The 16,727-nt window shown below is 41.0% G+C and overlaps 1 protein-coding gene across 1 annotated transcript in view; it reads right to left on the bottom strand.

Moving 5' to 3' along the window:
- DGKD (diacylglycerol kinase delta) overlaps window positions 1–16,727 on the bottom strand; it is a 68,190-nt gene that overhangs the window by 16,521 nt on the left and 34,942 nt on the right. Inside the window, 11 exon segments of the mRNA XM_035894971.1 lie at window positions 1–42; window positions 142–236; window positions 813–897; window positions 1,639–1,778; window positions 2,545–2,653; window positions 4,714–4,876; window positions 5,394–5,496; window positions 6,572–6,697; window positions 7,244–7,350; window positions 8,233–8,365; window positions 9,221–9,325. The exon segment at window positions 1–42 is cut by the window's left edge and continues 1 nt beyond it. Of these exon segments, the coding sequence (XP_035750864.1) occupies window positions 1–42; window positions 142–236; window positions 813–897; window positions 1,639–1,778; window positions 2,545–2,653; window positions 4,714–4,876; window positions 5,394–5,496; window positions 6,572–6,697; window positions 7,244–7,350; window positions 8,233–8,365; window positions 9,221–9,325 (1,208 nt within the window).

Here is a 16,727-nt window from a genome sequence, read left to right as displayed (position 1 = left end):
CCTGCTGCAGCCACAAAATCCTTCACTGTCTCACAAAGCACCCTAGAGAAAGAAGGCAGTGAAAACAAAGTAATGAGAGGATTGTCTCAAGATTTTAACCATGCAACTTTCACTTAGAGTAGTTGTCCTGTAAGTACTCACTTGGCTGAGGAGATGACCACTGAGTGTTGGTCAGAAGTCAAAATTTTGGACAAATGAGCAGCCACAGAGTCTTCATAGAAGAGAATCTTCTGCACCTAGTGATAGTCAGAAACAAGCCACTGGGGTGCTGCTTCCCAACATTACAACATATGCTGTGTAACACTGGCTCGCCAGAGAGTACCTATTGTTCTACAGGTTCTTTTTGCCCTGGAAAAGTTCTGTGGTCCAGGGCTCAGTTACTCACTGAAGATCTGAATCTGATGAAGAAACTAATTCTGAACCTAGAAATCATCAGCAATGCACTTCTTAAGAGTCTCTGGATTAACTATGGATCTAAAATTGGGTTTTTATGGTTCTTATGACTGCTATGCAGTTCTCCACAATTTCAACAACATGATGTCATGACAGCAGATAAAAGTCAATCATTTCCTCTCTGTCCTGTTCCAAAACATTTTCCTCCCATTCCCCATTATGGTTGTTGACTCTGGTAACCCAACCTCCATCCTTCTCCGTAATACTTCATTGACTTAAAGATCCAGGATCTTTGTAGCTCCTGCTTCACCCAAGTCATAGCTCAGGCCTGCTCCTTTTGAACTCAACCACTGCCTCCTATCTTGTCTGTTCTGAGTCCACTGCTCCCAGACCCCTGCCCTCTGCATCTCATGAGATACCTCAGAATCCTCACTGAAATCTTCAGTGACTGTGGAAGTGGAGGCCTGGCGAGGGAGTTTGGTTTCATACACCATGATGCTCCACCTGTTGAAAAGGAGACGTCACAGCTGTCACTACAAGGCAGATGATTTCCTTCTTTATCCAAAGGATGTAACAGGTTAGAAACTCAAGCCGAACAAACTGCACTTTGGCAGGGGCATGGCTGATGTAAGGAAGCCATAGGGTTGCAGTGGAACTGCAGAGGGGCTGAACTGGGGGAAGAGGAAGGGAGGACACTTATGAACAAGTGTCCTAGAGCACAAGGATCTTCTCTGTACTTCCTCTCTCTCAGAAATTCTATGGGCATTACTTGATTTAATGTAACAGATGCCAAGATGCAATTCTAAAGACAAGAGACATTTCTAAATGTGCAAAAATATATAGGTGATATCAATACTGTGGATAAAGATGTCCATTTCTGCATTCAGCTTTCGTTTCAAAGCCAAACTCAAGATAAATTGGTTTAAATTTACCAAGAAAAAAATTAGCTTAAAAAAATAAACCATGACTGTAAGGCTGTCAAATTCAATTGATGAGAATTCTTGAATACAAGAGAGGATGCAGGATATCAGACAATTTCACTCATTACTATTTTGCAGCAGTGACATAGAAAGCCAGACTGCTTTTTGTTGCTAAAGAGTGACAGAGGATTATCAAAGAAAAAAAATTAACTGGCATTAATAAGAAGTCCAGCCACTAGGTAGAATCAAGAAGTGCCTGGTTCTCCTGGAAAGGTATTTTCACACAACTCTTGAACAGGGCAGGATGTTAGTGATGGTTACTCACCTGTCCAGCATTTTGGTACTGGCCCTCTCCAGCTTCTCCAGGATCTGTGGGAGCTGTGTATCATCATCACAAGCAGATCCCCAGCCTAACACACGGGCAAGGTCATTCCCTGTTCCCAAGGGGAGCACTCCCAGCTGGCACTGCATTAGAGTAAAGGAAACCAAAACTGATGTTCAAACAGGAAAACTCAAGCCACAGACAGCCACAAGTAACTCCTGTCCCTTACACAGGCCAGTCATTGAGAAACATTGAGAACATTGAGAAACAGCTAGTCCCAGGGGGAGAAGAAAGTAATTGGATGGGGAAAACAGCCAGAAGAGCATGCAAGTAGGGAAAAAATTCCTCTACTTTTAAGTTGTTAACAGAGAGGGGAGTGTATTACAGCTACCATCTTGAGGAGCATCTTACTAAAAGTAACAGATTTACAGATGTATTTATTTAACCATCAGGTGGTGCTATTGCTTTTTCTGTAAAATTAGTACAGCCGTCTCCAAGACAAAATGGAAACAAATTAAACACTGTGATACCTCTACTCTGATTAAGTTTTGGACTATCCCAGGACTCAGAAACACCACCACAAGGATTAAGGGGAATAGATGAGGAGCACTACCCTTGTGGAACTCCCAGTTTTCTAACTGCAGCCCTTTCTGAGTTTAAGTTTCTGCTGTCAATGGAGCAGGAGTAACTCAGAGCTACTCCAAAAGCTGCATCTTATAAGAGGGAGTTGCCAAGGAGCAACAGAGGTAGGAATCATGAATTAGTCTGGTACTGCAAGAACACTGCTGCAGTAAGCTTTCAACGGCTTCAGTCCAAACTACATCTGTAAGATCAAAGAAAGTCCTCTGCAACCCATGCTGTTTGTTGTTCCTTCATTCTTTCATCCAACCAAGCTCACTGGGCAGGTACCTGCTTGTGAAGATTGAGGCTATCAATTTCAGAGAGAACCCAGCCAACACTTCCATCTCCACCGCAAACTAGAATCCGGAAAGTGTCAAATTTCTGGAATAAGCGTAAACTACAGAGAATGGAAAGAAAAAAGCAAGAGAGAAGAACAATCAGCTGTTATAGAAAGAAACAATAACCAATTCCAATCTAGGTAATATAGATGGCAGATTTACTTGAAGTAGGCTCTGATTTTGCAATGAATATGCACCACTGTCAGATTACAGATGAATAAAATGATTATAAATAAGGAATTATAAATACAGCTAAGCAATTTACAACGGCTATTCGCTACAGAAATATGTCCCAGACATACTCCTCTGCTAAAGCAGAGCACTTTTGTTTGAACAGAAGAGGAAACAAGCATGTGATACCTCATTATCCACTGAATTAATTCCTTTTTGAAGATTTGCTGTGTTCAGCCTAACACTAGTTATTTGTCACTGTTTGGCGGGCTCTGACGTTACTGCCTTCGCACTCAAGGCCACACCAATTAAAGCAAAGCTTGACAAGTGGGAACTTTATGCAGTCATTCAGTAAGCAGACAACTGTAAGAGGATGTAAAGCCTCACAAGGTTTAGTCCTTCTTCTGGGAAAGCAACATAAATCAATGCTCTGGCGCCTTGTCTGTCCTGCAGGCAGGCAAACAACTCACCAGCAAGACAAGTGTGAATTTCTCTATTCACCCTTTCCAAAATATCAAAACCAACCTCTTCTTAAGTTGTTTGAAACTGTGCTTCTTACTGAACATCTTGCAGAACTACTGCCTGCTTTTATTTATTTTTTTTTTATTATTACCTAAACAGGATTTACTGTAGTACATGAAAATCTTTCTTTCTTCAAGAACTGTTGACACATGAAAAATGTCTGTAAGAAATGACAACACCTCATGGTACAGTTTGACTGGCACCAGCTGAGAATATTTAAATTATTAAGAAGCAGCCTTTACCCTGCACCACCATCTCCTTTTCAAGAATGTAAACAAAAGCAGCTGTTTTAGAAGTGTGCACCACAGCTTGAGAAAGTAATTGATTCCCTTCCTTTCCTCCTCTACTGCTTAAAAAGCAAAATTACTCTCTATAGTCAGTCCAGCTGAGGAGGCAAAGAAAAAAATAATTTAATTTTAGAAGTTTTCTATAAATTATTTATCAGCCAAACACATCCGCTGGACAGCATGGGGCAGTTTCAAAGGCCAGCGGCACAAATGCACTACGGCAAGAAACCACAACAGTTCTCAGGAAAGAAGAACCTAATAGTCACTCATCCAGGAGTGGACACACTTGGATTTAGCACCCTGCATCTACAGGTCTTAGTCCTAGACTTTGAGTCACATTTAGAAAAATATGAAGGAAATTCACCTTGTGTTGGCTTTTATTATAAGAAGCACCCATTCATGACAAAAGTTACTTAAATCCGATGCAACAGAGAAGCATTTGAAGGGAGCAAGCTGGACACCAAATTTTGGTTTTTTAAACAGATTTGCAGAAATTCACCAGGGGAATCACAGTGCTCGCTTTTTTTTTTTACCCATAGATATTCTAGTGTAATCTGGTAAACAAGTCTGAAATGTCATCTAGATCCGAGGGCAGAACCAACTTTACCAAAAGCATTCATAAGAGATGTTTTCCCAATACCACCATCAAATTTTTAAGGAATGGAAGTTTCATGTACTTCCCAGGTTACTTCTGGATAAATCTCATTTTGACAATATTTATTTGCTATCTATGACATTTGTCTGTTCGCTCAATTTAACTCAAGGTAACTCTCATTAACAGTACATCAAGATGCCTGTTACAAGTCTCTTTGCTGACAAAGTTTTCTTCTGGATTCAAGCTTTCCACGCTTGGTCTTCTTCCAGAGGAGTGTTTCTGGAATTCCCCCAAAACCCCTCAAGCTGTCCTGCTGTTACTGATGAATGGAAATAATAACCTTTTTCAACAACATTTTTGGTTTTAGCTGATCAGTAACACTAAACACAGAGAGGGGAAAACCCTTCCAAACCTCGTATGTGTTCAGTCTTCTCCAAGGAATAGGTTCCTTGTTATACTTGAGGATGAGGTTATAATCAAATAAATCGCTTGTACTTTTCTGGTATTTACAAGGAACGAGTGCTTCCATAGAATATCTGCTTACCCGAGGTGAGGTCCTCCATTCATGAGGTCAAAGACCTGTGCTGGATTCAGTAGCTGTTTGAATCTTCGTAGAAATTTTACACCTTGGTTGTCTCCGCTTTTTGAGTTGACAAAGACCAACAAAGGGCTTGTGCAAGAAGGGGGACAAGTAGCTTTCCAGAAACCTGTGGGGGAAAAGGGAAGGGAAAGGGAGGAAAAGCCAAAAGATGTGAAGCTGCCCGTGGAGATGGAGCGAGAAAAAAAACCAACACTCCACACCCCAGCACAGCTATGAAGAAGCTAATACTTTCCTTGTCCTTATGGCACTCACTGGGTAAATGCCAAATGCGCACAGCCCTGAATCCAGCACGAACCACACCTCATGCTGCCAAATGTCACACTTATCTCCTAGCAGTATGCCAAAATTTTCAGCTTCCCTAACCTTTCCAAACTGCTTCTGCAATATAGTTGTTTTCAATAAATTTTAACAGCTGCAGCTCAGCAAATACTGACGTTACAGGGTAATAAACGGAATGCAAAAGCAAAGCAAACAGTTCACTGCCATACTTGAGCAATATCTACCAGTTTGGAATTTCAGCAACACCAAAAAGCAGTTGACAGAGTCTGGCATTAATAGCATTAGCTGAAGGGATTGGGACTGAGAGGAAGAGCAAGAAGGCACTACTTACTAGCGATACTTACCATCAGAATCAATGCTGTTAAGAGCAGTAGGAGGAATGACAGATACTTTGCACAGCCCAAGAGGGCACTTGTTTGGCAACATCTCTTTACATGCTGTGTGTACCTGAAAACACCATCAAAAAACAAACGTTCAGCCTCTTTTAGGCACTGTGGTATATAACTCATAAAGCTACCCAACAAGAGGCTGTAAAGGAAGAGTAAGAAAGGAGGAGGGGGAGAATCCACAGAAATGTTGATCAATAAAGTTATTTTAAGAATGATCTAATCAGTCGTCTTCTAATTCTCCTCTTCCCATTAGCATGTACTTCTTCTGCGATTTGAATTTATGATACTAGCACTTTGAGTGCTGAGAGGAACAGATAACAGATTATGTGGCTTTAAAAGCCTTCAGGCATTCTGCTTTCAAAATCCTAGCCTCAGTTGAGAGATCAAAAGTAGCAACAAAAGAAAAAGCTGGGAATTCAATAAAACAAGAGAGCAAAAAACAAAGCAGGAAGACATGAAGGACCATAAGAGGTAAGAGAAGAAAGGATTAATAAAGCCACCCAAAAAAGGAAATACAAAGGAGAACAGGGCATTTCAGTCATTTCTGGTACACGAAGACTGCAAGATAGAAGGTTTGCTTGAGGTTTGAGCACCCACCCCCCACATTATAAACACATATTTTGTATATACCTTATAGACAACTGGAACCATAGCAAGATCTGCATCACTGCAGTGGTTAGGCAAGGGAAACCAATTGCAATGGGAAGGGAATTGCTATTATTAAAATAGCTTAAGCATTCTTTATCATCCTTTTTTTGTTGTACCTTTTCAACTTGTAGAAATGACAAATAATGGCTCCTTAAAATCCAACATCTCCCATGCCTGAGCATATCTAGTGTAATTAGATTCTTCTATGAAAGCTCACTATCAAAAGAAAATGAGCTTGCAGAGAAGCCAGATACTTATTTCAGGTCTTACTTTTATGCGTCACAGTGCTACTTTTCAGCACGAATTTAAATTTCTCTCTCTTGCAGGCTGTTTATCATCTGGAGAAAGAACAATAAAGTCCTTCATGGCAAATACTGACAGCATGCTTAGAGATTTCGTTTTAAGCAAATGTCATTAAAAGCACACACTGCAGAGCTGATCAAAGACTATCCTTTTATTGAAATGATCATGTTTATTCAACTCACCATGGCTTTGCACCAAAGGCAGCGCCAGTCTTGCAAACGTAGGACACTGCCACAGGTTTTATCACACACAGTGCATTTGGCACTCACGGGCAGGTTTCCTTCCAACCACTGATGTGGCATCGAGATCTGCAAATGGTACAGAGGGAGAGAAACAATATGGACTTTCCAGAGTGCAACTCAAGGGCACAGGATGCACTGAGACATACAGAGAGGCAAGTCTTTATTTGTACTGTTCGAGGACAGCAAAGGCAATTTCTAGAAAACACTAGAGGATCTCTTTTGGCATTTTACTGCTGTAAAATCACAAGCTCAAGCACAAGGAGACCAGGTGACTCGCCCCAGGCTACCCAGGAAACACGGACTTGCATCAGACATCCCATATGCTAAGGTACTGTTCCAACCACTCATTTATGTTTCTTTTGCCAAAACTCGGACCAGGTTCCCCATGTCTCAAATTATTTAACCTCAAGTCCATAACAGGAGTCTCTTCCTATTAAGGAGTCCTCGTTACCTGGGTTCACACAGAATCTCATGCTCTGATAGTAAAGGCCTTTCCCACATCGCTAACATATAAAGGTAGAATCTGCCATTTGTACAATGAAGAAAGCTGTAGAGCACATGCCAGTGCTTCCACATCAAGATAAGACTAGAATACTTAAGACTAGTGCCTACCCCATCTTCATCCTCAATGATATCCTTCCCAATAGAGGCCAGAGTTGTCCACTTGCAATTATTGGTTGCTCGCACAGCACACCGTTTGTGGGCTTTAAACTTGCACACTAAAGAGGAAGAGAAAAATACATTAATCCTGCCTCAGAACATGTAATGTGGCAGTCTATGCAAAAGCTTTCGCAAGTGACCATATTTGGCTCCAGAAGAAAGCATGGACACACACTAACCTTGTCAGCACTGCCAAAACTATCAGCTCTAAGCACACTGAGTAAGATGAGCTAGCTATTAATTCTTGCCTTGTCACTTTTGCCAGTTGCTTGTACAAAGCTTAGTTATCACCTTGTTAAATTTCACATGATTTATGTAGTCATACACTCCTTCATCCTTTTACACAGTGTGGGTGTAACCTCATTCACGCTCGAAGTATGAGCTGTGTGCAGCCAGGCATGTCTGCTATGCCAAAGCTGAAAAAGAATAACCTCCTGGCATTCAAACGCTTAACAAGGATGTTCACAGAAATATGATTATTCTTATGAACAGGAGTATTCTTATGAATATTCTTTCTTATACTGCAGAAGAACGTACCTGTTCACTGCAAAAGCATGATTTTAATAAGGGATGGCAGTATTTGGGTATATGGGGAAAAAAAAAAAATCAGCTATGTTACTATCAGGACCAACACTAAAACCAACATGAAAACATCATCACATCTATTAACCTTTTTACAAAATGCCAAGATCCTGATCTTGAATCCTGCAGAAAAATTCTTGGTGAAGCCAAATGGATTCATCAGCAAGGGGTTTCAGCATCAGGTCCAGAAAAGACCTCCAGTCTCATACACAGCCTGTAGCGCTCTTAAGTATATTATGCAGCACTTTCTACATCTTTTTGCAGACTGTTAACAACATTCCTCTTAAATTATCTCTGGAACATGGCATTGAGCTATAAACGCGATGCTGCCAAAACAGAAGACAAGAAAGCACGCTTACCTTCACATGAGAGCCCATGTGACGTGACTCCAGATAACGCCTCCCGACACACATTGCAGTACGTTGGCCGAGCATGTGAGCAGGCGTACCAGTTATGCATCCCTGAGAAATGGTCCATGCTGTACTGGGTAGACTAATAAAATAAATGTATTACAGAGAAGTCTAAAGTAGAGCAACAAGACTTTTTTTCCTTAAAACAAAGACTTGCACATAGCAGTCAGGAAAGGCAGAAACAGAACACTTTTACCAGGGAAGAGTAGGCCACATGCAGTTTATACACAGTAGTTGTAACTCAAGAAGGTCTTTAAGCCAGAAGAGACTACTTGAAGAAGCAGCCACACGTTCATTCCTGCTCCTGACCTACCTCTCATCCTTGTCTCACTACAAGTGTGTGCAAGGAAATGAACTGGAGAACTTATCTGCTGGAGCACTGATCTTTCCCTTCCCCATTTTTTTTTTTTTTTTTTGGATTAAGTTTTCAGCAAGACCAGTTCCCCAACCTGATTTATTCCCTAGCAGAGGAATGCCTGTGCTAGCGTAAGGAAGGAGACAACAGGGAGACAGGCACCAGAGTGGGGAAAATACAAGAAAGCTTCTTTTGGTGGCAGTGCTGGTCTAACTACAGTCCCAAAAAGCAAACAGATGCACTGAAGCAGGCGGAATATCAAGCAGGCAAGATGTGAATTAGGACAGGGATGATAACTGAAGAGTGAAAAAACTATGGGAGGAGAACTGTGTTTCAAAACCTACACATACTCTGAAAAGTGCTCTGGAAGTTACCAAGGGAGAATATACAAAGCAACAAGCATTCTTTGGAGAATTACTTCAGTGTACTTGGGATAGTTTTTACAGAAGGCCTAACACTATACCCATTATAGTCAATAAAAACGACCTCTATTAACTTCACTGGAAGCTGACTCCAATCTCAAAACAAGCTGTTATTTAGCAGAGATGGCACAGAGTGCAAAGGAACACAGTCTCCTATTACCTCAAAGTGTTCACGGTTTTGTACAGTCTTCAGTGCTGCAATCCAATCTTCCATCTCTTTTCTGTTATCAGCACAAAGGATAAGCTTCCGACACGGAGTGATAATCTGAAGAGTGAGAGAAAAATGAATAATGTGTTTTCAGGGCATGTCAGTGAGAGAGAGCAAGAGAACACATTATCACTAGTGTAGTCTATTGAAGCTACTTTCAGAGGCAAATGAGCTGCACAACAGAAGTTATTTGCACCTTTCAACCATGTTTCTCCTTCACTGTAGCATACCTTAGTTCCTTCATAAATGTACAGAATGACAGAGATTTTAGCTGCCATTCCCTATACTGAACTGAGTAAAGAAGTCTCTCAGACCCAAATAACAGCAAAACACAAATCACTCAGTAAAGGTTAATACATTACATGTGCAGAACTTGCATAAGGTTTGAAGTACTTAATGACTTTTTAAATTGGCAACAACATTAAAACATTTTGTTAACACCATAACCTACCAGTTTCTAGCAATTAATAAATGAGATAACATGCTCTGTATCATTATACTAAAAAACTGTTTAGAGTCACGACAAGTGGGGAGGCAGGAGGGGAGAAATCAAACAAAATAGACAATCTAGAAGATAAATCAAATAAGCAGCCTACAAGAGAAATCACTGTATTTTGAACCCTCATGTTTCCTGAGGTCTTGTTCTACCTTTATTACATAAAAGATATTCCAACAAATGTTCTACTAGCAGCCTAAGGTTGTGGTGAGTTTGCCTTCCTCTAAAAATACCCTCCTCCCTGTGTTTCTAACTCCCATGCGTTAGTTGCCCTGTGTTAAATAAACAGTTCAGTTTTTTAACAAACCAGCAGAAGACATACAGGGTGGCCCAAGCTCACCTCTGCCCAGGAAGGTTGACAGGTCTCTGTGCAGCCTACCACCAATGCTCTCTCCTTTTGTCAGATGGCGGCAGCAGAGAGAACTAAAAGCTCCTAGCTCTTCAGAGGACCATGTCTGCTGTCCACAGGGATGCCCATTCAGCTGGGGTCCAGCCTTGACTATAAATCGACATTTATTCTTCCTAAGACAAAAGCCGTTCTTCCCCACACTGTCTGTAGGTACCTTATCTTACTAACACTGTCTCCCTGTGCACACCCCTCCGTACTGATTTCCATCCAACTGACATCTTAAATTAGACCAATATCAAAGTGTTTGCAAGATCTGGATTTAAGAAAAGTCACTAACAAAAATCAAAAGGCAATGTCAATTCTAAAAGCTTCCATCAGCCCAGACTCTCCTGTGTCGCTCTACATTTTGTACATGAAAAAAAATTGTCTACATAATCTGCTTTTCCAGCAAATTGCACCCTAACATCTGAAACAACAGATTAAAACAAACTAGGATTGTGTCAGGTTGATGAAGCCTGCACGGCTCTTGCAAACCTGCAACCAAAGTTTTGTTAATGAACATTAAAAACCCATACACATCACCCCAATACATGACCCTTGTTAACCACCATTTTCCAGTCTGTTTCTCGCTTCTTTCATTATGAGTCATAGAACAGGCTAAAAATAAAAACCTCTGAAGTTGAACATGAAACTTTTAGTTGATATTGAACTGCATCAGAGCATCCACTAAGAAATGTGCGTGTAATGTCAACAAAAAAGATACACTTGTACATTTCTGCTTTATCTCAAGCTCCTCGATTTTCAAAATACATTTCTTTTCATAGGATAGATTGCAGCATTCACTTGCAGTAACACTAACTTTACCCAGAGGCATTACCAATACCAAAAAGGGTGCTACAGACACATTAAGTAGGCAATGAATGGAGCTAAATACCTTTTTAAAGCAAGGACTGGTCACCCACATTAGAAACACAGTTTTGGCATGGAACATTCTATATTGGACAAAATTACCTGATCTGTATCAATTGTAAGCAAACAGAAATAAATATTTACAATTTTCTAAAAATAAAACTTTGAAGAACCCCTTCCCTCTTCCCTGACTTTTCCTTTAAATGATTCCAGCTCTGATAAAATATATTCCCAAAGAACGTAATCACAGGAGTCTTTCTTTTTCGTTGGAAAAGTAGAAAAGTGTGTGGCTAACTGTATTTCCATCAGAAACTCTGCTGTGTAAGAAAGGCTACCCTAGAGAAACCTTTTACTGAGCATGAAACACTACAGCAAAAATCAGTGTGAAGTTAGAGAAGAATGAGCAGCTCTCTCAAGTCCTGCTAAGGGGAAGCAGCTTTTTCCCTGGAAGTAAATCCAAGTTCAAATAATTTGTTCAGACAGTGCAGGGCCCCGCTTTTTTTCTGGCAGCAAAGCCAAGAACATCTATAATTGCATATGTACAACAGTACCCTATGTAAAGTCCAAACATCCTAGGACGAAGCATCCAAGGACTTTTCATCGCTTTAAAACCAGCCAGTTTTTATAAGGAACCACCAGTTCATTCAACAAGCCACTGGCACGCTCTTGGGCAGTGGGGAAAAATAATCTAAAACAGTTGGTAAAATTAATTTATTATCATCATGATCCCATTTCAGAACACTCCTATTCAGTCCTGTCCCCTTTCCTATCTTCCCCTCTTTTTTGGAAAGAAAAAAAAAGGGCAAATGAAAAGTACACAACATAATTTTTAAATCACCTTGGAAGCCATGAAATTTAAAGTACTGGCATAAAATACAGAAATGCAGACACTCGTTTGATAAGAATTAATTTCTGAACCTACTGTCTTCCTGGATCACTGGAGAGACTGTCCAATACACAAAAGCACTAATTCCTTCTAAAGTCACCTACTGCATCATCTTAAAAATCCCCACATTCAGTACTGGACAATCCTCTGTTCAAAGAACAAAAAGTTTATAAGACAAAAGGACAAATGAAGAGATCAAGAAGATTTTCATACTTGAATCATCTAGACAAAGAGTCACAGAATTAAAATAAAGGGTCTATTGTGTAACTACGAAACTGCAAATAAAATGTAACTTTGTGCAAGACAAATTTATGAAGAGCGTTCCCCATTAGTCAGTTCTAAAACAACATTTGCATTGGGATTTAGTGGTATCATCAGAAATGGGAAATAAAAACACAATCTCAAACCTCACTCCTTTTTTCTAAGGAGGACAAATTAGGACAATTCAGGCTTCACTGTGAAGGACAGATAAGGTTTTAGTATAACTAGTGTAAAAATTCTTTAGGGAACTTAAGAAAACATACAAACCCGGTTTTCCGATTAACATGCAGTGGTGTTACATTTAAACATTTTAACGAGGATAATTAGGAATCCAGAAATCAGCAGTTCACAGCTTTCATCCAGCCTCACACACACAACAGCCAACACCAGCTACCCTGCAAGCGTTAGGACACTCCTGCTTTCCCTGCGCTGCAGCCACTGGCTTCTTACCTGCTCAGGCCGATGTGCAACATGATGCCACAACATTGGTCCTGAATATGGGCAGAACTGAGTTTAACAGAAATATGCTCTCACTCACAAGGAAAGAAAAACACTCATCCTACCATTTTTACCTCCTTCTATTAGAGCCAGGAATTTCAACTCCAGACATCCACCTGTTGAAGGATACTAACGGAGGGAGAAAGGCTATTACATACACTGCACTGCCTAGATGAGACCGATGATCAATCTAATGTCTCACACAAAAAAAAAAAAAAAAAAAAAAAAAAAATTATTCTTGTCAGCTCCACAAGAAGCCACAGCAATCTTCCCCCTGGAAAGCTGTCCTTTCCCAGCCAGGGAGTCCAGGGTGTTTGCTCTCAGCTACAGCCACGATGAGCCCATGCTCTGGAACACGAGGCTTGGTTATCCCTGTTGGCAAACATGGCTAGAAACAAGCATGGTCCAGCTATTTTTTATGTTCCGGCTACAGCTTTTGACTAACATCCTGGAACAGCATATTCCACAGGATGACGACGCACTAGGTGAAGTAGCATTTCCTTTTATTTGTTCTAAATTTACAAAGCAGTAATGTCATCCAGTGACCTCTTGTTCTCATATAAAGGGAGAGCACACAAACAACGATCTGATTGCTTTTGAGTTAGGATGGGGGCTGCCTTGCTAGGAGTTAAAAAAAACCACAATAAAAAGTTTTAAGATTTATTTATAATCTCATACATTTTTGGCCTGTTTGGGTGTTGGCAGAACTCTGAGTGTTCCTGCCCTGAAACAGCTCAGAATTTTATCTAGATATGAGCAATTACGTAAATTAAAAGTGCTTGTTCTTCCAAAAAAGGGCATATAAAAACTAACACACTTTTTTGATCCTTAATGCTATTGAACTTTTGGGTGTGGTTCTTTAGATTTCACTCCTTAGTAGGAACTGGATGCCCAGATACCCATGTGCCCAAAGCTCACCACGTGGTGACTTTATCGAGACCTCGCACTGATCAGCAGAAGGGCTGAACAGTCACGGGGAACAAAAAAGACCTGCCAATCCCTCTAATAAATCCTGAAGAGCCGTAAGGACAGATAGGAATGGCAGGATGGTTTAAAGACATTTCAACTCAGGACACAGCTTAATTTACAAACCCCTCACTGCATATAAAACCCCAGAAATACCTTTTGCGGGAATTATGGTGACAATCAACTATCTCCCCGGTCACCCCTTTGCAGACAGTTATGCGTCCTCTATGCAGATGAGCCATCTCAAGTCTATTAGAGAAACTCCCAATTTCAAGCTTGCTCACTTTAAATCTAAAAATATCTAAATCTGAAAAAAAGCCATGCCTTCGTTGTCTGTCTTGTGCAAATACTGATGCTCCCCTGACACTTCCAAAATTTAGCTTCATCTCCTCTGTCTCTTCCTCACACAGCACATGCCCTCTTACCAGCTGTTAACCCCCACCCCTCATGGTTGACCCACACTCCCCCATCCAAAACTAACACCAGTTTACTGATACTTTAAATCAGGCCAGCTGGCAAACAACAGAGCCAACCAAAGAAAATTTCTCATTTTACATTCTAAAAATGGACTGGATGTCCCTGGATGTCCTTCCCCAATGAACAGCTGTGAATAATTGGATTAGAAGACAGTCCAAAAAAAGACTCCTTATATTAGACCAAATTTTAAACAGAAATCTGCTATACTTCACCCTTTGGTGTTTTGCTGTACTGAGCAACCTTCCTCCACCCAACAGCCGGAGCATAAACTTCATTCTCTGGTCTTGCTGCCATCAAAGATAAAGTTATCATCTCTGCTCACTTCCTCCTTCAGCATTTTCTTGCTGCCCAGAAACTTGTCGGCAAAAAAGTGACAGCCTGGCCAAACATGCATTGGGACTGTTTGTTATCAGAGTAGATCTGGTGAGCTCAGTGACCACAAAAGACGGCAAAACAAGTTAAGATCACACTGGTCCAATCACAGAGCTGGCTGAAGAAATGCTGCAGGGGGAAACAGGGCGGGGGGGACATACAATCCTGCTAAATATAGTTTTTCTGATGTGATACATTTCTCAGAGTGGCCAAAAGCGGGTGTATGAGAACACCTGCTCATTCTGACTGCTTCCTTTTAGTCACATCCTGTTCAAATATAGTCTTACGTTCAAAGGTGCTAGCAATAAATCCCCCAAAGAGATCCTGGGATTACTCCAAACAGTTGATGATTTGGGTACTGGGACAACAGGGATTTCAGACCTAGGAATTGCAACCAGAAAAAATAAAATAGCTGTGAGAACAGTGCTGGTGCAGGGGAAAAACTTCAGCTTGATCACATATGGCAAAGGCAGGGAAAACGTCCACCATCTGTAGCTAAACTGCTACGTCTGCTTCTGTATAGTGCAGTAAGCTCTTGGTATCCTATGAACCCAAAAACTCAGGAACGGAAGCTGGGTAAGATTATAACGAGGACCCAGCCATTTTATCCTCTTCAGCTCCTGTTTCAGCAACAGCACCAGTTAAATGAACACTGGTATGTTAAAACGTTCATCAGCAAGATTCGCAAACCAGCAAAGTCACTATATGTTTCTAACACAATTGCTGAATTTACAGAGGGCAAAACGCACTGTGTGGATTAAGCAAGTGCTACTCCCTCAGCAAATACACAAGGTTAAAAGAAGACTGAGAAAAAGAGAGAAGAAAGGAAAATGAAAGTATGAGATTCAGACGCATACCAGTCCTTTACCCTTAAAATCTTAAAAGCCTGTCTCATTGATGCCGGCTCTGAAACAATCTGGAGCTGAGCATCAGGCCACCAAAGCCTTAGACAGCAAATTGGCCTGATTTTAGTAGGTCTTTATAGTTTGGAAGAGAGAAATAATATGAGTATCAATGCTTAGACTTATGGGGGACCGATGCTTGTCTTCCTCCACAGACAACATCCCTCTTCCAATTTACAATTCAGCTTTCACCCAGTTTCTCCAACAAGTTCAGTCCTGTTAACTCACTGCAGAGGTCAGTTAGAGCTCTCTAGAATTGCACCGATTCTCTTTCCTCAAAACCTGGAAGCTACCCTGAAGGGGAAAGAAAAAAGAAGCTTTCCATATGACACTGGAGAAATGCACGAGTTTTATATTTATTTTTATAGTGCAAGATCTTAACTTCCTGCTAAAACAACCATCTTCCATCTATGGAAACTCTCATTTCCACCAAATAAAGTAAGTCATTAATGTTTTTATAGTTGTACCAAATTCTGCCTTTTCTTTTTTTTTTTAAATAGCAATAACAGGATCTTCCTCAAAGCCCTGAGTGCTCAAATCTCTGCTTGCACTATACTGGGTATTTTATCCCCAACTTCCAACATGGCTGTTTTACCTTAATTTTCAATCTGTAAAATCCAGGACAGCTCAATTCTATGGGAAAATAGGTACAGCACATGGTGTGATCTCCTTAGAACCATTTTTACATTATTAGGTTCACTCATCTTGCGATACATACCTTGCCTGCTGGGGGTTGAACATTACAAGCACATCTTCTCCGAGCACTGTCATTGGCGCTTACTGCCGCTATGCTGTGCCCGCAGATTGAGTTCAACTCATGCTGACCCCCCATCTGTGCTTTCTCCCAGTCCCTATCTTCCCCAATGCTGCAGCAGGAAAGCAGGCCAGACAGAGCATTCCCTGGGAAAATGATCATCTCTCATACCAGGGTCACATTCCTACATGCTTCTGGAAACTCTGTTCCTAAACAAGGCACATTCCTGTTCTTGGCAATTGGTAAGAGGAGCACAGACAAGGAGAGATTTTAGGACTTCTGCAACCACTTAATAGCTGTCAAAACCTAGAGTGTGCAAGAAGGTCTTTGCCACTGTTAGCAGGTATGAAATGCAGACAATCCTGGTAATTCATGCATATTAATCACTAGAGATCTACATGGATGGAGCGGAACCAAATGGGAACAGACAGGGCTGCTGTGCCAAGTGCCAGAGCATCTTAGCACAGCTCTGTTATCCACCCACCCTCCACTTCACGCAGCAGATGCACATACGCGGCCGTTCTTCATCTGTTTTTCAAAGGACACAGTCCTGCCAGGAAAAGAGTTCCCAAACAGAACTACACTGTTT

The sequence above is a fragment of the Egretta garzetta genome, unplaced genomic scaffold, assembly GCF_000687185.1.
Source record: "Egretta garzetta isolate BGI_Z169 unplaced genomic scaffold, ASM68718v1 scaffold775, whole genome shotgun sequence".
NCBI classification, from domain to species: domain Eukaryota; kingdom Metazoa; phylum Chordata; class Aves; order Pelecaniformes; family Ardeidae; genus Egretta; species Egretta garzetta.
This window is presented reverse-complemented; position numbering and strand designations above follow the sequence as displayed.